This window comes from Pyxicephalus adspersus, chromosome 6 (genome assembly GCF_032062135.1).
Source record: "Pyxicephalus adspersus chromosome 6, UCB_Pads_2.0, whole genome shotgun sequence".
Taxonomy (NCBI): domain Eukaryota; kingdom Metazoa; phylum Chordata; class Amphibia; order Anura; family Pyxicephalidae; genus Pyxicephalus; species Pyxicephalus adspersus.
In genome coordinates, this window is record NC_092863.1 from 3,151,525 (window position 1) to 3,172,929 (window position 21,405).

The window sequence follows — 21,405 nt, forward strand, 5'->3', positions numbered from 1 at the left end:
GGTGCTGTATGTACAGCATCGTTCATGCATCTTGCAGCCCCTTGTCGTTGGAAAGGATCGTGAAAGATCCTTTCCAACGACAAAAATTGTAAGTGTGTACGCAGCTTTAGCTAGTTATGATGAAAGTAAATACAGATTTTTCATTGTTTCCTGGGGTCTATTTATAAAGCTGTAAATCTGGAATTTACTGAAACATTACCTGGTGGAGAGTCATTTGCTGTAATAGAAACATGTGGTCCTGGAAGTATTTCCACCAGGGAATGTTTCATGGAATGTCATTATCAGGGTTTAATATAAATGAACCATATATATGTGCTTTATTAGGAGACTCAACACCTATAATAATGTTACCATTCTCAGCATTTTCCCTGACTGTACCCCAAACCAATTTGTTTGTACTTACGTTGCTCTCATGTTGCTCTTGGGCTCCAGGGGGATCTCCAAGACTTTGGTATGTCCAATAATCTTTTCATAGCTGGTGGTGGTAACAGTTTTGCCTGTAATGCGGTGGACCTGATAGAAAGCATGAGGTTTGAGGATTCTTTCATCAGCTGTACCAATGAAGATCTGCAGACCCAGAGGCTTGTTCTCCATATAGCCATGAAGCTGTGGATACAATGTAACAACTTTGATCATATACTCTTAATAACTTACATACATCAAACATACAAACAGTTAAAGCATATTTAAAGCCAAAATTGTTCTTTCATTTTGGAATAGTGGCTGGTTAAAACCAATGTCAGTTTTTTTCCATCCATGACTCATTCAACAGTTATCCTTTCACATCCCGTCCTTTAGAAACAGCAGTGAGAAGTAAAATAAAATCTTTCTAAAGTAAAAGAAACCTCCTGAAAGATTTCCTGCAGCAGGGTACCCTACACATTGAAAAATATGGATGTATATGAATATATATATATATATATATATATATATAAAATAAATACATAAATAAAAGTGTTGATAGGGAAACATTTGAAGGGTATTTTGAAAAAAATGATATTTTAGATTTGCTTGTTGGATACAAGCTGAATCATGTCCTGGCTTTTTCATCGAGGAAATCCAATGGCAAGAGTCAAAGACCCCCAAAGGATAACCCATAGTGAAGTATAAACGTATATAATCTATATAATATAATATATATATATAATTTGTGTCATTGCTACAGCTGAAGAAACCTTTCATACTTAAACCTAAGAATATGATGAAAGCAGAACACTTGGGAGTAAGAAAATTCACCCAAAGCAGATCCAGATCACTGGATGAGTTTGAAAGAGCTTCTGTTGAGCTACAAACTCCTGTACACCTTGCCAGCCTGCACAGGTGAAATCTAAAATCCTGCAGTTCAGAATGCAGACCGGAGCTGTTTTAGAACATATCAAGTGTCTGTTTCCTTTCCTGGGTAAAAGACAACCTGATCTCTAAAAACACAAACCGTATTTCCTGTGTGTGAAATTTGTTTAAGCAGATGTCCTGAATAGGACTGTCCATATTTCGGAGGCAGATGTTACCTCATTTTCTGACGTCCACACACACGAAAAAAAAAAATACCAGGCTAAAGCAGTCAGAGGCATCAGAAAGAAGCCTATACTCTATAAAATGATGTAAATATTTTGTGATAGTCATCTTGACTAAACAAATAAGAAGATAGGTATGCCATAATGATCGGCTCTGTTTACTAAAGAGGAACTGCATTCAAATATCTTGCCATTCAACCAATAAGTTGATGTAACCTTGCCCTGTACTCTGCTCTGATATTTTACTGAGACTTCAGTAACAAACCAGCATTTTCCTTTCTCAAAACCTTCTTAAGGGTTATCAGAGAGAGAAAGCAAATCACCGGCTCACTTCTGACATTCCTTACTTCGAAGGGCCGTGTCAGCTTTGTAAAACCTAATTCACTCTTGGCTGTTTTGGAACAGATTCATATAAGTGGCAAGCTTCTTGCAGACTTAGCTCATCACTTTGTACTTCCTCATTAGCTTTGCATGATATCCTGCACAAATGACAGCATGAAAGTTTTTGTACGGCCTGCTAACACCATTGTGTTGTAACTGCATTAAAATGTTCACATTCTCCTAATCCATAGGAAAATAGTTATTATTGTCCATATTCTTTAGAGTTTCTTAATATTAGTGCTTTGTATTAGGATATAATGAACTGTGTATCTGCATGCATGTCTTAAAAAAATTATACATTCTTAACTACATTATAGCCAATGGCCATTAAAAATGCAATAAAACTCAATATTAGTTTCAATTAGTCGGCTTTAAGACAAATGTAAAGGATTGAAGAAAAGAATAAACCAATTTATGATGCACTGACTCCGCATGCATTTCAAAAAAATGGCTGTAAGTTTAATTGAGAATTGAGTCCTCTTTATTTGTGTGTCATAGTTTGCACTTGTTATGTATACATTCTCCATCATTTGGAGCACCTATGTATTGTGGACTGTTGTGTAATATGTTAGTCCTTTTTAAATAAAAGGTCATAAGAAAAATACAACAGTGTGAATGCGTCATAAGGAATCACACAGCTGATATTCAGAAGCCATGCATATGCCCAAGAACAGATTGTCGGAAGTGACTTTGTTTCTGAGTGCAATTGTCTGTGTTTGAACTCACCTGCACTGTGTATGGACCCAGCACACGGATCCCAGCACACGGATCCCAGCACACGGATCCCAGCAGCTATCAACGTATGTTGATGTCCTAAAGAACAAGCATCTGAACATTTCAGATCTGGGGCCCCTATTAATTCATAATGAAGCTGCCGCAGTTAGATGTTACCATGTAGCATTTCCCAAAAGGCATGGGTTCTTGGCGTTGGAAAGAGGTAAATGTACTACAACCTTAGAGCCAGTGTGAACCTAGCCTATATAATCCATGACAAGACAATGCCAAATATTAACTTGAAAAGGTGGGACACAGATCACTATGACTCTCGTAACAAAAAAAAGTTTTCAAATAAAACATTTTTTTTGTAATATCTGTGCTGCTCAGTAACTAATTTCCATCAGTTTCCATTGCTAGGGTAGGGTGGCCACATTAAATTTTCTGAGGACTGCTGTAAACAAGACATGCAGTAATGTAGGGGAAAAACTCTAAAATAAACATACAAAAACTTCTGGTAGTAAAACTGTCCTTGGAGGCAGCCACAAAGGGATGTTTTCCGGGCAATGGTAGAAAGTCAGGTCTCTGCATGTAGTGCGTGGACATAGTAATGATTTGTGTTCTCACCCCAGATTAAAGTGGCACAAAAGTGCCGAACATTCTTCCATCTTGTCCGTGAAGGAGAGAAGGATCTGTCAGGCCACACATAGGGCTGGAGATTGAATAATATTGGTAAATCTTACTGAGCAGCAATTTTAGAAGCCACATGTATTTGGCATTTAGATCTGAGTGGTTTTAGACTGTTTATGGCCAGGCTTAAGATGGATGTGGAAAGAGACTATACAATGCAGGCTCTTTCAGGAGAGAGATGTAAATGAGTCAGGAACTTTCAAGTAAAACACAGCAGAATATATATATAAAAAGGAAACAAACATCACGGTATTTATAAATATATCTTGGAAACAAGATTAAAATAAGCCTGCACAAAATGAAAAAAACAAAATTCTTTTAATGATTTGTGCAGCAAGAATGGTAAAGATTTAAAGAGAACTCAAGGCAGATTTTAATTTGTGCATTTGCCATTATGCATTCACAAAGAGTAAGCTCTTTGGGCCAGGGTCCTCTCCTCTCCCTGTGTCACTGTCTGTATCTGTCTGTCATTTGCAACCCCTATTGTATTGTATGTACAGCACTGCGTAATACGTTGGTGCTCTATAAATCCTGTTTGTTATTATTATTAATAATATTATGAAATATAATATTGCCCAGTATATTCTCCTGCAGAGCAGTGATTAGGGTCAGCACTAGTAACCCGTCAGGTTATGAACACAGCAGGATATGTCTGCCCATCCACTGGGTCTTTAGAACACTATGAATTGAAAAGATCTGCAAACCTTAATACTTTACATTGTTTACATTTATGTATTCCTGCTGTTTCAGCTGAATAATTTCAAATAGGCATTAATGTAGAGCATGTGAATCATGCATGGTTGCTATTACAGATACAGTACAGAATAGATACACGATGTTACGTTTCACAATGTATCCGGTGTAATGTAGGTCAGAATGGTGACAGATATGCCAGAGGTCTTAGTGATGAGCTCCCGCAGACAGACCTCAGTGCCATGCACAGAGAAGCAGTGACTACTTGTGCAGAACATTGTGGTCTGATTTCTCCACCACAAACACAGCGGGGTGGGAGGCCCTGTCAGTGAGAACCACTCAGAAGTCAGCACTTCTATGCTGTATCAACAACCCTAACCCCCACATCTGTAAATCTCATAGAAAGAAAACTGAAATCTGGGAAAATGAAAAACATATGAAAAAAGAACAGTGAACTTGAAAGTTAGAAAAAAAAAAGTTAGAAAAAAAAGTTAGAAAGTAAAGAAAAACAATGAGTTAGTGCCTTGTCCCTTTTCAAACAACAACTGATTATCAAGGGGTCCCCAACACTAATCTTTTCAATAGGGCATCACATGTGTTTAACCCCAGTCTAAAGACATTGGAAAGGATCTCTGCACCGTGTCTCTTGTCCATTGCACTTCCCAGAAATTGCAGCCAGGGAACAAGTATTTTACAAGTTGGTTAGATCAGAAAATTTGGGACTATATGTCCCAATATTCCCAGCATGCTAAACACAACATGCCTGCATACACCCTGAAATCAGTACACATGCATGCCCCAAACACATCACTGGAGCTCTCGCAAATACCATGAAAGTTGCACGCAATCAAACAATCCCAACTGGGGGCAGACATGCCAGGGTGACTACAATGGGCTTCCATGGAGAACATGCAATGCATTGTAGCCACCCTATAGGAAGAAACCAAGTACTCTGATTATTAACATTATTATGCAACACAAAGGCTGCACACAAAAAAAAGAAACAAGCAATAACAAAATGCTGCTACTGTTGTTTACTAATGATTTTATTCCCAACAGGTACATGCCTGTAATCAGAATATGTTTTTGTATTTGGTACACAATGATATGTTAATTTCACCTGACTGTGGTCAGGGACAGAATCTCATGTGAAAGGTTTATGCAATTAGTGACATGCTGTGTTTAGAAGGAAAGTATATAAATATAGAGCAACAATAAAAAGTAATAAATTGTGACTGCAACCAAATGTTAACATCAGTATGTTTACACCTTCATGTACTCTAAACCAGTGTTTCCCATCCAGGATTCCCCTGGAGTTTGTAGGGGTTCCTTGAGAAATGAGCAATCTGCAGTTCTCAGGGTAAGCTTATTTGAGTCCCAATGATCTTTTTGGCTGTCTGCAAGGGTGAAATTCTTCCCATTGGTCTGCAATGTAAGAGGCGTTCTTCCTACTGACCACCATGCTAACATACTGTGGATATAGTAATGATAACAGGGGTTCCCTGAAGACCTGAAAGTTATTGTTAAGGGTTGCCGTATGCTAAAAACCTCCAGAAAGTCGGGTCCATAAGGTATTTTCCATACATATACCATGTGTAGGCTGGTCTTAGGACTAAAAGAATAAGGTGTGTTAAATAACATTATGGTACAGGAATCTTATCCTGGTGTACCATAGTCTCACCTGATATTTGACTATCATGATGGACTTTTGCTGTTTCCTTTGACATTTTCCACTGGCACATAATAAAAGGAACACCTTTTCAGTGGCTGCCAACTATGGACTCATTCCCTTGGCGTGTTGTCTGTCTGCTATTTTATGAAGTTCTAGCCCAGAATTGGCCAGTGTCAACCCCCGGACAGACAGGATACCAGAAGATCCTGGCATTACCCGAGACAGAACTTATTGTGAATCAGGGAGACAGACAGATTTGCTCTCTGAATATTTCATGCAGGAAAGTTTGACAGACATGGTAAAGGATACAATATTTTTCATAACATCTTAAAAGGCTGTTATTCTCTAAGTTTTGTGTATTTAAAAATCATTTAATCTTTTCAAAGGTCTGTAGATGTATGCATGATTACACAGAGAACATATATGCCATATAAACAAAGATCATGCCATCTTGAAAACAAAGCTACCGGGGCCTTTTTGCAGGTATCCAGCCGTGACTGCATGTCTTTTTTTTATTTATTTATTTTTTGAAAGCTGTTCAACAAGACTTGAATCCTCAGATAAACATGTCCCCTCCCCATCCCATAATGCAGAGAGCTTTTTAATATGTGATATAGCCCAAAAAATATCTAAAAGTTTGAAATTTTACTGAAGTTGTAGCTAAGACTTAATATAAACTCTAACCGCGTTAAAGCACTCCAACCGTCTCAGGTATTTTTTTTTCTTTTCTGAACTTTCCAGTTTATGACTATGCATGAGGGAGGAATAGCAAACACACTGCAGACAGTCCCAGTGGCAGAAGTCCAAGTTGTCCCCCATTTGGAGTGACTAAAGTCCCACTTATGGAACAGTTGCTCTTTTTTTTTGGCTGATGTCAAACCCATTGAAAGTGCATTGCTTAAATACCAACATGTTATATTCCACTTAAAAAAAAGTAGCTCTAATCTTTTCCCATGTTGTTAATTGCTGAAAAAACACCTTTCATGTGGAGTGATGCATCTAACATATTTGTATTCTTGTACATACTTGTGTACTTCATTCCTGGCAACATTATGGGGTCTATTTATAAAGCAGCAAATATGACATTCTCTGGGGGAGAATCTTTAATGACAATGATCGATTCTCTACCAGGCAATATGAGATGTACAGCTTTACAAATTGACCCCTTTGAATTGTTTTTAATAAAAGAATAACATGATCAACGGCTATAAAGGTCAAAGGAAGACAGCACAGCTTCAAAGAACAGAATGGGCAGTTGTTCGTTCATTACTCATGAAAAATCGCTTCCAGGAACAAAAATTTTATGTGTGCACACAGTCTTAAGCTGCGTACACACCTGCAATTTTTCTCGTTGGAAAGGATCTTTCACGATCCTTTCCAAGGAGAAAAGACTGCACGATGCATGAACGATGCTGTACATACAGCACCGTTCATGCTCTATGGAGAGGGGAGGGGGAGAGCGACGGAGCGGCACCCTGCTGCGCGCTCTCCCCTTCCCTTTCATTAGGATCGGTCGTCGTCCATCGTCCATGGATCCGCCAGGACGGTCGTCGGACGATGGACGACGACCGACTGTACACACGGCAGATTTTCGCCCGATAATTGGCCGATACCGATTATCGGGCGAGAAAAATTTGCCGTGTGTACGCAGCTTAACTCCTTGCTTCAAAGAGAATCTATTGCCCCGTCAGAAATTTAAAGTCTTTTCAGCAATTACTGCAACTTTTAGTTCTCCAGCAGGTGACTACCCCCATCAAACAAAGGATTGTTTGTATGTATATTGGTTTAACGAGCTGATAGGACACTTCAAGAGCAGATGAAAAATACATCCAGTATACCAGCCTGTTTGTCATCATCTCTTCTTGCTCCACCTGCGGGCTATTCCCCAAAGAAAACCAGAGAAAATATACAAATTCTTTACAGCAAAGCTTTAGATTTATACAAAATGAGCACCTTTTCAGCCCCAAGAAGAAAAAAAAACTCTGCTTTATAACACAGCCGACACCTGGGAAGGAAATTATTTCCGTTAAAAAAAAAAAGGTACACCGTTCACAATAAAACCCTCTATAAAGACTACACAGTTCTAGCTGGAGTTAAACCAAGAGCCCTGAGTCACATTTGCCACACAGGCAAAGAAAAGCCAGACGTAATGTCTGCCTTTCCATCCCCTATTTTGGGATTTAAAGATCCTATTTTCTGTTAAAACGTTTTCTTAATCTTTTCGTATAATTGGTCTGATATTATAACCCTGACCAGACGTGATCCGGTCTGTGACTGGAGGGAAGGAGGGGCGCTCTGGCAGCTGAATACTCATCTCCTGAAAAAAACAAGGGGGCCTTTCTTATTTGCTACCTTATGTGAGTTGAGTAAACAAGATGCTAATTTGTTCAGTGATTTCAGCCATTGATTACGGACTGAGAGGGGATTATATATAAGTATCCAGGAGCAGTCATCTTTAACTTCATTCATACTTGCCAAATTCCCAGCTCCTGTCGAGGTGTGCGAGTGCTGGCAGTCAGGGAGTGAAAATAGACTTTTGGTCTTTACAATAAAACAAACACAACGGAATGTTCAAAAAATTCTACACTACTAACATGGTGCCAGAATAGGAGAATCATTATAAACAAATTGGAATTCTCTATATATAATACCTAAATATTTTTTACACATGCAGAATAAATAATCAGGTGATAGCAACCGTCACTATACCATATAAAAATAGGACAAATCAGTATCAAAATCCAGGATTGTACAAAGACAATGGTGTATAAGTTCTATTCTTCAAATGAGGGCTAAGTGAATCAGTCAACTTTTTCATTAAGCCAGGCCTAATGTGTTTTTTTCCCCGGTGTGTTTCGCAGGACATGGCTGCTTCATCAGGAACAGAGAGACCACCAGCGTATGTCGCCAATATTGCCTTATGGATCTAAGGCCCTGGACGGTGGTGTACAGTAATATAAGAAAGGAACGCAAAAATAAATATATATTGAAATATGTTCAATTTGGTAGTTTGGGCAAAAAAAAGATAAGAGGCCAGGTCAAATATGTCGGGGTTGAACCCAGAATTATTTTTAAGCCGGGTGGCAAGAAAGTGTAGGTGGGTGGCAGCCCCTGTAATGTGACCCAACTCTCCAGTAACCACCCAAAAAAAGCCGGGTGGTTACTGAAAAGTGCCGGGTGGTGCACCCGGCTAAAAGGGGCTGGGGAGAACACTGTTTGTTAAAGGCAATCTGCACTGAAGACACCTCTGTGCTCCGATGTTAGATTAGTAACAACTGCCATCGGAATATTATTTTCGAACAATATATCGAGGTACCGTACTCCATTCTCTCCATAGAATAGAACAGGCTGCTCAGAAGACGCCATTGTTTCTAAGATGTCACCCAACACAACCACCAACAATCCTTTCAGGGGTAAGTAATTTCAAATGTATAGTAAGCCTAAAGCTTAGCTTATAAGTGTATTTTTAATGGGTAAAACATGTTTAAAAAATAGTTGTACAATGTAATGCGGGGTTTCTCAATCTTTTAACATTAAGGAACCAATTGAAATAATTTTCAGGGAACCCCTACTATAATTTCTAAATCCACAGCTCACACTACATTAGAGTGCAGCTCAGTAGAAAGAATGCCTCCTTTACAGATACATAAAAAGATGATTGGTGTCAGCTAAACTGACCTTAGAGTCACTAAGTTCTCATTGAACAAGGAACAACTAGCAAGGTGTGGAAGAACCCTGGTTGAGAAAGACCAATGCCAATCTTAAAAAGAAAAAAGCATTTCCAACTTTCATATGTTGCATGGTCCTGTAGATCAGAAACAGTGGAGAGGCCACCAGAATCCCCTGAATGAATATATAAAACATAGGGTTACCTATGAAATGCTGGTATGACAATTCATCAAAAAGCATATTCATAGTGAATAAAATCCGGGGTTTCTCCATAGATTACTTGGTCAGGAAAGTTCTGCTAACTGAAAACATGTTAAAATGTTATACTAAACAAACTGAAGAATGAAGATAATTGACCTATTATTATTATTATTATTATTATTATTAATAAACAGGATTTATATAGCGCTAACATATTACGCAGCGCTGTACATTAAATAGGGGTTGCAAAATGACAGACAAATACAGACAGTGACACAGGAGGAGGAGAGGACTCTGCCCCAAAGGGCTTACAATCTAAGAGGTGGGGGAATTAAAACACAATAGGAGGGGATATGGAATGGTGGGAAGTAGTGACGGTTTCAAAAAACAGAAGATGGGTAGGCAAATTTGGAAAAATGGGTTTTGAGCGCTCTTTTAAATCAGCAGAGAGTAGGAGCAAGCCAAATAGGACGAGGAAAACCATTCCAGAAAGTTGGGGCAGCTCTAGAAAAGTCTTGGAGCCATGCGTGTGATGAGGTTATGAGTGAGGAAGTCAGTTGTAGGTCATTAAAGGAGCAGAGAGAGCGGCAGGGGGAGTATTTTTTTACCAGGTCAGAAAGGTAAGTGGGACAAAAACTGTGGGGAGATTTGAAGGCAAAGCACAGGAGCCAGTTAAGAGAACTGCAAAGAGATGTAGCAGAAGAGGAGCGGTGGGAAGGATGGATGAGTTTGGCTGCAGCATTCATAATAGATTGTAGAGGAGAGAGTTGGGTTAGTGGAATACCAGAGAGGAGGAGGTTACAGTAGTCCAGAAGAGAGATGATAGGAGTATGTACAAGGAGTTTGGTGGTCTCTGAGGACAGGTAGGGGTTGATTTTGGAGATGGGAGGGAGGGAGGGACGAATAACAGTGTTGTTAACAGTTAGATATATGTCAGGGGGAGATTTGGAATTTGAGGGGGGATGATGATGAGTTCTTTTTTATCCAGGTTGAGTTTCAGGAATCGGTCAGACATCCATGATGTCACAGATACCAATGGAGCGCATGATTTGTATTAGAAGGGGATGATCAACAGTGTCAAAAGCAGAGGAAAGATCAAGGAGAAGGAGCAGGGAAAAGTTGTCTTGAGACTTAGGTCTGATGAGGTCATTGGCCACTTTAGTAAGTTTTGGTGGAATGGGCAACTTGAAAACCATACTGGAGAGGGTCAAGGAGAGAGTTGGTGCTCAGGTAATCAGTGAGTCTTTTGTAGACAAGGCACTTAAGAAGTTTGGAAACATATGGGAGAAGGGAGATGGGAGGGTAGCTCGAAGGTAAGGAGGGGTCTAGTGAGGGTTTCTTCAGGATAGGGAGAATTATGGCATGTTTGAAAGTGGAGGGGTAGATGACCTATGGTCACGATCTACACCTAATGCTAAGCAAACAATCTATAGTAATAAATAACTTGTGAATGAGTAAGCTAATATATGGTCAGTTTCTATGTATATAGATATATGTATACTTTGGACATTTTATCTCTAGCAAATAAGAAACTGGAAACTGGCTCTAACCTTGCAAAATTTTGCCAAGTGCACAAAACTAAACATGAATTCAATAACTGGAATCAAAGTTGAATGTGATTCACAAATATTGGTTAGTAAAGAAGTAAAAAAGCTTAGCAGAGTCTAAAGCTCATCCTGTTTACAAGTGTGATGAGGAAAAATACTTTATAGCAGTTACCCAGGAAAGGAGGTCTACTGATCATGGGTTTAAAGGCTGGTATAAAACAAAAAACATAAAGCTGATCTGTGTTCATTATTCTACCATTATATTTACTGTTTTATTGCTAGCATTTAACTATGTATCAGCTTCTTGTAATCACCTTTACAGCAAGCATTTAAAGCGTTAGAAGAAGAAGCAGTAGAAAAAGCTAAACCTTTTATGTGCTAAAATGAAATATACTAATTGGATGTGAAAGCAGAGTAACAGAAAACTAAAGTTAATAATCACTGTGCTGCTTCTCCTAACTGTCTAGTCCCAGGCAAGGAAAGCACTCATAGTAAGTATAAATGAATATAGCCATCATCCAATCCGGAGGACCTTTAGATGTAGAACAAACACAGCAGGGTACACCCTAAGCTTGCAGGTAACATATTCATTAAGATCAATGAATTGAATGTTAACAGTGGGGCTGCTCTTATGGATTCTGAATGTCCAGCCAACCGCATCTTTAAATATTCAAACACTAACAATTATATGCGACTATAAATGCTATGGTTGTAAAAGCTACATATATTCCATTTGTACTGTCTTCAGGTGGAGACATACTGCCAACACAAAACAGACATTGCCACATAAACTTAGGCAGGAGCCTATTGACTGGGGGATGTCCAAGGGAACCAGTCACAACCTTCCCATTTCTGCAGTAAATCGAAGAAATAGTACAACTTCAGAGATCTGTGCAACCCCGTCACAAGAGGGAAAAGATTTGTAGGCAGTTGTTGATCTTTTTGGCTATCTTTAAGGGTGACATTCTTCCCACTGTGAGCTGCGGATTTAGTAATTATAATACAAAGACCTGGAAGTTAGTTCAAGGGTTTGTTCATGGTAAAAAGATGAAGAAAGGCTGTGTGAACTTATTCTAATTTTTGTGATTGGAGGAAGAATAAAGTAATATAAAAATATAAAAAGTTACCAGACCAATTCATGCTACACCATAAATATGAACTAGTCTCCACATATAGAAGCTCTGTCCTTTTTCCTTCAAGGTTGCTTCCTTCCTCAGATTTGCAGTGCCACCTAAAAGACGGTTGTTTGCAACTTCACATAGAAGAAAGAGGAAATTAATAGGCTTTCCGGTGTTCAGCACTACAGCTCTTGTTCTTATGTGTTGCATGCTGCTAAGTGGCTTTAAATAAACACACACAACACTTGGCCTTGCTGTTGACATAATACCAAAAAAGTCAGAATCACCTGGCACTGGCAAAGCCCGATTTCCAGGCAAGATACATGTTTTCGTGCCAGGCTGCAGAACCACCCAAAATCAGCATTGTTTAAAACTTGAGCCTTACATTAGCCACACACCTGTCTGTGGCTTGGAAACAAAGCAAAGGAAGCGACACCACTTATGTCAACTGCAAGATAAGAGTGAGGATGTGAACATATGAACATCAAGTTACATACGAAAAAAAAATAAGTGGACGTTGTCAAAGACTGCTGTGTTTCTGGGTACATTTGCATGCACAATAACTTTCTTATTCTTGTGTGCCAACTAAGAATTACAGGAATGTAGTAACTGGTAGAGATCTTGATTAAGTGTTAGGACCACATGACCCTAATTTCGAATTTTGTGACAGAGAATGTGTTTTAATCTAAGTTTACTATATTGTTAGCATATGCGACTAAGTTCCTTAAATGTCAAGCATATGGGTTGTAAAGATTTAACAACACTGTACTGCAGGACATTTAATATATTGTGCCCTAACATCAATGCCTCTCAGCCAGGTTCCTATGGTCATTATGGTTCAGAGACAAGAAACAGAGTTCAAACACCAAGTTTCAAAAGTGAATATAATGGGACAAATTCCCAGCTGGAGTTATAAGTTAGTGTCATGGGACTGGGTGTCTTCAGAACAGGAAGTGAGTGCAAATCTTTACAATGGAAACCATAAAAAATGACAGGTTTGTACCCTTACCAACTTTATCTATGAGAACATGGATTTCAAAATGTTGCAGTATCTATCTAATTATGCAGTAACTTCATGAAAATAAAATACTGAAAAACAAAACATGGTTGTGTCTAATTTACTACATTTTTGTATTATTCAAATAAACTGGCCCTGGGGAGGTCTTTGTGCTGCTAGGCAGTATGCAATAACAAAGCTGAGAATAACTAACATCTATTTAGTGATATCAGAGCCTGCAAATATCGTAAGGTACTCCGTGTCCATCATTTTTGTAAAGAAGGTACTTCTGTCACCTGTTTTTTAATATTGGAGCCAGCAACTGTACTTCTGTTGTCAATGTACTGCTGCACAACAATGAATTCTATGTAAAGCTCAGGCTATTATATTTATTACCACAGGTCCTAATTGAATTTCTCTGGCCATCAGAAAACAGCAGATAAATTATTGAAATTCAAAACTGATGAGGTGACCATGGTACAGACCCAAGTGACAATATAATTATTAATTGACCTAAGAATGCCTTAGAATCACAAATGAAGAGTACATGGTTAAAAATAAAAAGAGCTAATTAGAATTATGATTTATTATCATTAAAAGAAAAAATAAAATACATTGTTTAGAAGGATTTAAAAATATTTAAGGAAATCCAAACTACTTTGGCCAATATGCCAGTAAATCAGAGTATTTATTCTGGTAAAAAGACACATTTGTGTGTGTGTTTATTACTGTCACTTGGCCAGTATCTTTTTTGGTTTGCAGGAAATTCCTAGCAAAAATATGTTTTGACTCAGTGAAACTTTTAGCTGGTGCGGCAGTGCTAATGGTAGGTTGAGGAGTGTCGTGTATCATGTGTTAGAGCCAGGAGGTTGTGTAAGCCAGGCCGCCTATGTCACTGTAACTATTTGTGAGTGTTGGAGAATCACAACGACAACATGTGTAATTATGGTCACAGACGGGGGATTCTAATTTAATGCTTGCTGAGATAAAAAAACTTTTGGAGAACCATAAAAATAAAAAAGGAGTATTTTATAGATCAAGGCTGAAGGAGAATCAGCAGCGTTTTGTCTAAACAAAGAAATATATACACTGTCCTGGCTGTGTGCCTGAAAGTGGCTCCCCGCTTTGAGTAAACAATAAGCTATCATCACTCTAGATCCTGCGCACACCTGTCTCAATGTGCACGGGCTGACTTTCTCCAAATGATGTGCTTGTTCATCCATGCGCTCAAACACATTTGTATGCTCTTAGGAACATAATGAGCGCCAAAAGAGTACAAGCAGGCAAGGCACTAGTTTTTCTCTATTAAATGAACATAAGGAGACAGATACTTCTTTAGTATACCCTGCATTCTGGACAGGATACTACTGGAGTAGGATAGAATCATGAGCCATTAGGTTTGCTGAAGCTGGATATAAGTTAGCTACAGACACAACACAGAAGTCCGAAGATTGAAATGCTTCCTTTAAAAAGAGTGACCCATAAAAAGACAATATTATATTTGCAACCTTTCCCTGATTTCCAATAGGCAAAACACATACCACTTTCTGCTACAATAGAAAGTAACTAAAGAAAAAAAAATTAGATTTCTGTGCCTCTGATTTAAACTTTTAAAATACACTTCTCCAAAATATATGTAGCTAAGGAGGTGAATGATGTCCTGCTTAAAATAGAACTAAACTAAAAAAAAAAAAAAACACACTTCCCTTTAATCCCACAGGTCCCTCGATAGCGTTAGTCTGTCCACAATCTGGTCCCGTCTCGTCCTGGAATTCCTCTTCGATCTTCACTTCTGTCTTCTTCTTCAGTCATCTTTCTTTGTCACCCAATTTTGCACAGCGCAGTTGCGAGATCGAGTGACAAAGCCGTGAAGGGCAAAAAAAAAAAAAAAAAACACACTGCGCATCTCTTCCGCTTAGGAGGAAAAATGCCCCTTCTGCTCATGCCCGAGATCTCCCTGTGCTCCACGGCAAACAAGACTTAAAAAAAAAAAAAAAAAAATCAACATTTCTAAAAATGTTGGGTTTAGGTACGCTTTAAATGGTTTCCATTGTCTACTAAATATGTAAATACTTTAAGGTGTATTGTTAGGACACAGGATCAAAGCTGAGTTTAGACTAGTAATCGTTCCACTCAATACCGTCTAAATGTCTAACAATGGACCACATAGGTCCATTCATATTTTTTGGGGGACAGCTGGTAGGAGGCAAAGAGTTGCCACACTGTTACACTTTTGCAGCCATTTGCAAACACTGGAAAACAACAAGTAGTTAACATTGCTCCCAATGCCTCATTTTTGACAGTAGACTTGGTATCAGTAAACTCTGCAGTAAGATAGCACTAATCTGAATTGAACCTAAAGACGGTAGATTTTGTAAATGTTGTAAATGAATCAGTGTGGTTCTTTTAAAAATAAGCCTAGACCTTTGTCTGATGCTGACTTTTGAAAATAAAACCAAAGCTAGAGTAAAGTGTATGCTATTGTTCAGGAGTTCTTTACAAAGAAAGAGATTTTTAGCAACAAGTGAATTTGCTTATAGCCCAGTTTGGTTTGAAGTTTCCATAAAATGCGTACACTACATTCTGCTACCAGATCCTGCAGACTAGGATCAAGGAACACCTGCACCTTCAGTTGCTTAATGTCAAATGGACATTCAGTGACTATTTATGTGTAGCAAAAAAGAGCAAAGAAGATTAAACCCCAATATTCCACAGAGTCCACAAACAGCACAATAGTACAGCCTAATTCACATTTTGATGTTCTGCTTGAACTTTTACAAAATAAAGGAATGTATTTTTCTACAAAGATGCATATATGATTACTGACCTGTATGACTGGGTGTCCTCCAGTAGCGGCTTTCACTGCCCCACGGCTGCCCTCTGTCTCATAGTGGGCACGATGGTGTGGTTTCGGCTGCATTTCAATCTGGAGTTCGTAGGATCCAGCCTGACTCGGCAGGGGCCACTCCAGAGCAGGAAGTGAGGCAACTGGGATGCTGTGTAAAGTAATACAAATGATTAATGGTCCCTGATGAGGACATGTATTATAAATGCAAGTAAACTTGTTTGACAGAAGCTTCCGTGTAATGCAAGTAATAGAGAAATAGCTCACTTAGTATATCACTTGAGAAGCTTTGTAAAGTAGTAGTCATTTTCTCATGAACCACATGTTAACATGTACTCATTTATTTTTAAACTGTTCATATGGATCTCCAATGTACAGCCATCCCGTATGCTCTTGTTAAATCATCTTGTATTAACAGCTGGAAAGGGCACACCTCGATCTATTCTAGCTGTGTCATCTATTCATTCCAGCAAGTTTTATTACAGAAGTGATAATGAAATATATGGGATGGTTTTTTGCTACCGCAGAGCAGACCTGAAATCTAATAACCAGGTTGCAAAATTTACTCGTGGCAAGTAAAAAAATTAGTTGTGCTGCTGAATGTGTAGAAAGCGTGGAACTTATTAGAGTCTGTTCTACAAGTTTTTGCAAACAGAGCTGTTTTGAGTTAGGGAAAACATCTCATTTTATTATCTAGTTTCAAAATATAACTCTCAGGACAAAATTACCATCTATACTAAGCATACAGAAAAGCAAAGTAAGAAGCCATATCACAAGGAACCAATCTGTTTTTTGTTATCAGCAGGCATGTAGCCATCCTCACAGACCAGCAATACTCATTTATTGCCAGATGAGAGAAAAAACATCATGATCATTGAGATATTTTGGCTGCTGAATCTGTAGCAATGGACAAATATAAGGCACTTCTGTTTCTATGATGAATAACACTTTTAGGACAGGTGGTAGTCTAAAGAAATAAATGCAGCACATTGCAAATATATAAAGCACTGTAAGCTAAAAATCCATGATATAACAATATAGCCATATCACTATAGTTATAAAAATACCTCTGTTTCTCTATTCTTCTATGTTTCTTCTGTTTTGGCTATTTTGTAATACTACAAATATGTAAACTTCCAGCAACTAAACTACCTTGTATTTCAGTATTTATTTTTATATATGTTTAAAACAAATAAATTGTTGACTAAACATACAAAATTGCTCTTATATACTAAATTGTGGACAGCATATTCAATTATACTTAACCTAATATAAAATCCTGGACAAAATACTCTTAATGCAAACTGATGTGCTTAAAGATGTTGAAATGACTGTCACTTTCATTATTATGTGATTTACCAACTGAGGTTAAGGTATTTTGTTTTTGCAGATGTCGATGGATTTATTTAGATATTTTTGTATGCATTTGCAAAATAGTTGTGAAGCGCAAGTGCATCAAGGCATCTCTGCAAAGTGAAGCTCCAATTAGAGTTATATTATGAGTTCTTCCAAAAGAAAAGTTAGTTACATGATGGAGTGTAAAGTGATATACAGAATTTATCATAGGCTTTTTGTTCTAGGCTGCAGAGATTTTTGTGTATTGTTCTGAATGTGCACATCTGTAAATAAGCTTTGTTTTGCCTTGTTGATTACATATTGAGCAGCGTGGGGTCTGGCATCTATATATTCATTTACATTATTGTCCCATTGATTTAGTATATTTTATCAAGTCCTTAACAATTTATTTTACTTCTACAATAACCTTGTATAACGTTTTCCTCTTGATATATCTATTACATCACTGCCAAACTATTACCTATTGGAAGGACACCAGCACAACAGAAAGGTAATGCTAAGCTTTGAGTATTATACCTAATATACCCCAGCAGCCCACAGTGGCTATTCTATTTGTCATGCTGGATTTATGTATGCTTATGTACCCCCTTCCAAGTTGCGGTAACACCCTAAAATGTCTACAACAGTGTTGTGTCTAATTTTCTAATTTAAGGTTGCTTTAAATTCATGCAGAAAGCAATATTATGATAATATTTACATCCTTCCTAGTTCTCTTAGCACTACTCTTAGGTTTTCTTTTTATTTTTATGGTCCATGTTTCCAACAAGCACTGCACAGGCAAAGCAGGATGAATGGTGTGTGGAAAGATGTATTTAAACCCCTTGGCCAGAGTGCAGGGCTGGTAGCCTAACTACACCATGGAAAATAATTTACTGGAGTATACATAGGCCTTTCCAAATGGGGAAAGTACATCTACCCTATTAATTGTATGTGCCACTCTATAGGTTTGCAAAGTCACTGTCACAGCTTTTCCCAGCCTACTAAACCTCCCATGTTAGAGCTCTCCTCACATGCCAAGGAGAGTGATGACTTTACTCAGTAATGTGACAGTATACAGATCTATTGATTGTTGGCCATAGAGGTCTTCTATACCCTAAGGCACCTAAATGTGCAATTTGCAGTATCTCTGTATGATCTTTGCTTAACACCAACCGAGAGATGATCACAAGGATTGTTTTTAAACTGGACCTAAAATTAAAAATACAAATTTGAATAAACTTTTTAAAACACACTCCTAAATCTACCTGGACCTAGATTATGACTATTAAACAAATTACATGTTTTAACAAAGCTTCAAAATAAGCTACCCTGACCCTGAATTATTTATCCTCCATTAAGACTTTAAAGTCAGTTTCAATTAGTTTCTAACAGTGTATAAAATAGAAATAGCTCAAACTTAAGTGAATTGTAAACAAATTTCTTTCCATAGCTCACAGATATAGTGATAAATAAGGGCTTGTTTTTACTGGCTATTCAGAATGTGTAAATACCTGGGGCAAAGGTTTACTATAACCAAAAAAACAGAGAGGCTGCATGAGGGTATTAGATTGAAGCATGGCTCCTTAGGGAAGCCATGGCTGCCAACTGGCTTTACCACATGCTTTTTATGAAAGGATAAACCAGGTTCTCCATGGCCGATCGACCCCTTTAGTGGAGATCACAGGACTGCCTGCAATGGGATACTGATGGAATGTTTTCTCAAATCAATAACCTCAGTGTTTCTTGTACCCTTTGTGTGTGTTTAGGAAAACTGAATAAATAGGAAAGCGGAGGATCTCACCAGGTTCAGCAAAGCTTCAGCAAATACATAAATTAGGTAAAAAAAAAGGATTACAGATATTACAATATACATTACAAAAATGTTTTAACTTAAAATCAAGTTTATAGTTTAAAAAATTTACTGTTCTCATTGCTGAGAGCATTTTTTTTATATGAAGATATATATGGTCTGTACCTGTAGTAGGGCATGGCAGGCACCAGCTGGTTTGGCCAGGTCGGTGGCATAAGGAGGATGGATCCTGCATCTGACGTCTTTCTGTCTTCATGCTCATAAGGCCCAAGGTACTCCTGGGGTTGAAAAACATGACACGGAATGCTCTTGTGAGGAGACACTGGAGAAGGATCTGGACTGTTTCTCCACATTTTAGATGGTACACCGCATGAAGAATCAGAAGCAAGGCCCAGGTCATCCATAGAATTTGAAGAAGCAGATGGGTGACTGTAATTCATAGAAGAGAGATCATCTGGTTGGTGAACACAAGGTGATGCCCGGGGAGATGGTGTTCTTGATTGCCGTGGAGAAACACTGGTTTGGTGGCTATTGTAGACCTCAGCACAATACCTTCTCTTTGCACCTGGGGAAGACGACCGTGAGTTGGGTCGAGGAGATGGAGAACGTGGTCCCAGGCAGGATTCCTCTAGGGTGCCTTCCCTTGGTGACATTATTTGAGTTCTAGGAGAATAAGGACGGATGGTTTGAAACTGTGAAGACAGGTCATCATTAGGACCATTTTTTGGAGAAAGGCAAGGAGATGTGCAAGGAGAGAAATTAGTCTCTGAAATATAACTCGTTGATGAGGCACTGCTGCCCGGGCTCACGCAAGATGTATCTCTGTAGTCATATAGAGGCAAGGGTAAGCAAGGGTAAGGTTGCAATCTTGAGTTACTGTCTGACTGGTGTTCTAACAATGTTTCTGTATCTCTGTGGTATGAACCACCTGAATGAAACAGTTCATGAGATGGCGTGATCTTAATCATTGGACTCAAAGCTCGAGCTCCAGCAGCCTTTTGAGGGTCTAAGAGAAATTTTGACCCTATGCTATTATCCTGTTCATATCTGTACAGTGGGGGAAAATTATAATTCGGAAGACTGCTAGGCTTGATACCATAGTCGGAGACATCACCATGACTGTACGCATCTCCAGAGAGGTTGTTGATTTTATGTGGAGTCGGTTCTTCTGGAAAAAGAAGGGTCTTTTTAATTCTAAAAGTTGTTACATATGGCTCACAATCATGGAAAATTAAACTGATTGCCCAATGATTAAATCAAAGAATAAATAAATATAGGAGGATATTCAAACCTAAACCATAGGACTTAATTTAACAATTCACACCTCTCTTCATTTTGAGAAGGAGGATGTATAAAAACATCTAAGACCATTGCAGGGGCCTTGGTAATGGTGTAAAGGAATGGCTGCCATAGGTGAAATCACCTGGAGCAATGAGTGAAGTCATTTTATTACCTTTACATTTATTGCACCCATGCAGCAGTGCATTAGGATTCTGGATGGGTGTTATTGTAGCTGCTGGGATTCCTATATAGTTTTTTTTATTTGAAGAGTTTGAAGGACATAAAAGATAAGACAACCCTCTGAAATATGCATTGTTTGCAATCCATACATCTCATGAGCTCTTGCAGAGGCTCACAAAAGGACTTACTAAACTGCACTTGTAATTGTACCTGAAGCTTTATATTATACTATCATAACTAAAAATACAACAAATATCTAAAAACGGTTGCCTTTGCATTGATTTGGCCTTTACATTTTTATTTACTTAAAAAAAATTGACTTAGAACATGGTTTTGTGTAGTTTTTTATGTTTCTGTAGTGTCATGGTTATCTGGAATTGCATTTAATGCATGTAAAGGCCTCCGAATATTTTTAACTTTAGAAAACTGTAACAGAATACACCCTGTCATACCTATGCATTGTGAGAACCTTAGGAAAATGTATATTCCTATTAATTGTTAATATTTAAAAACCCTTGCTTCTATGTTTGACTGATAATAATAACTGTAGCATTGTTTGGCATGAAACAACAACAATCTAATGGTAGCGAGAGACCACATGATATAGAATGCTAAGCTGTACGTTACCTAAGGAAATATAAAAGCAGTGTATTTATTTAGGGCAAGAAAAGGAGCATTTTCATTCCGCTTACTGGCTGCTACATCACTCCTGGGTCTTGTAGTGTCATAGAAGCCAGTGAGGGGAATAACAGGAATTA

The 21,405-nt window shown here is 38.2% G+C and overlaps 1 protein-coding gene across 7 annotated transcripts in view; it reads right to left on the reverse strand.

The window, feature by feature from the left end:
- NFATC2 (nuclear factor of activated T cells 2) overlaps positions 1-21,405 on the reverse strand; it is a 121,977-nt gene that overhangs the window by 72,805 nt on the left and 27,767 nt on the right. For 4 of the 7 annotated variants that reach the window (XM_072414159.1, XM_072414162.1, XM_072414158.1 and 1 more), the window contains exons 2-4: positions 19,352-20,354; positions 16,024-16,192; positions 404-606 (exon numbers count right to left, since the gene is read on the reverse strand). In XM_072414159.1, coding sequence (XP_072270260.1) covers positions 404-606; positions 16,024-16,192; positions 19,352-20,354 — 1,375 coding nt within the window. The remainder of the gene's footprint in view (positions 1-403; positions 607-16,023; positions 16,193-19,351; positions 20,355-21,405) is intronic. The other 3 variants (XM_072414164.1, XM_072414163.1, XM_072414160.1) reach the window with 2 other exon arrangements.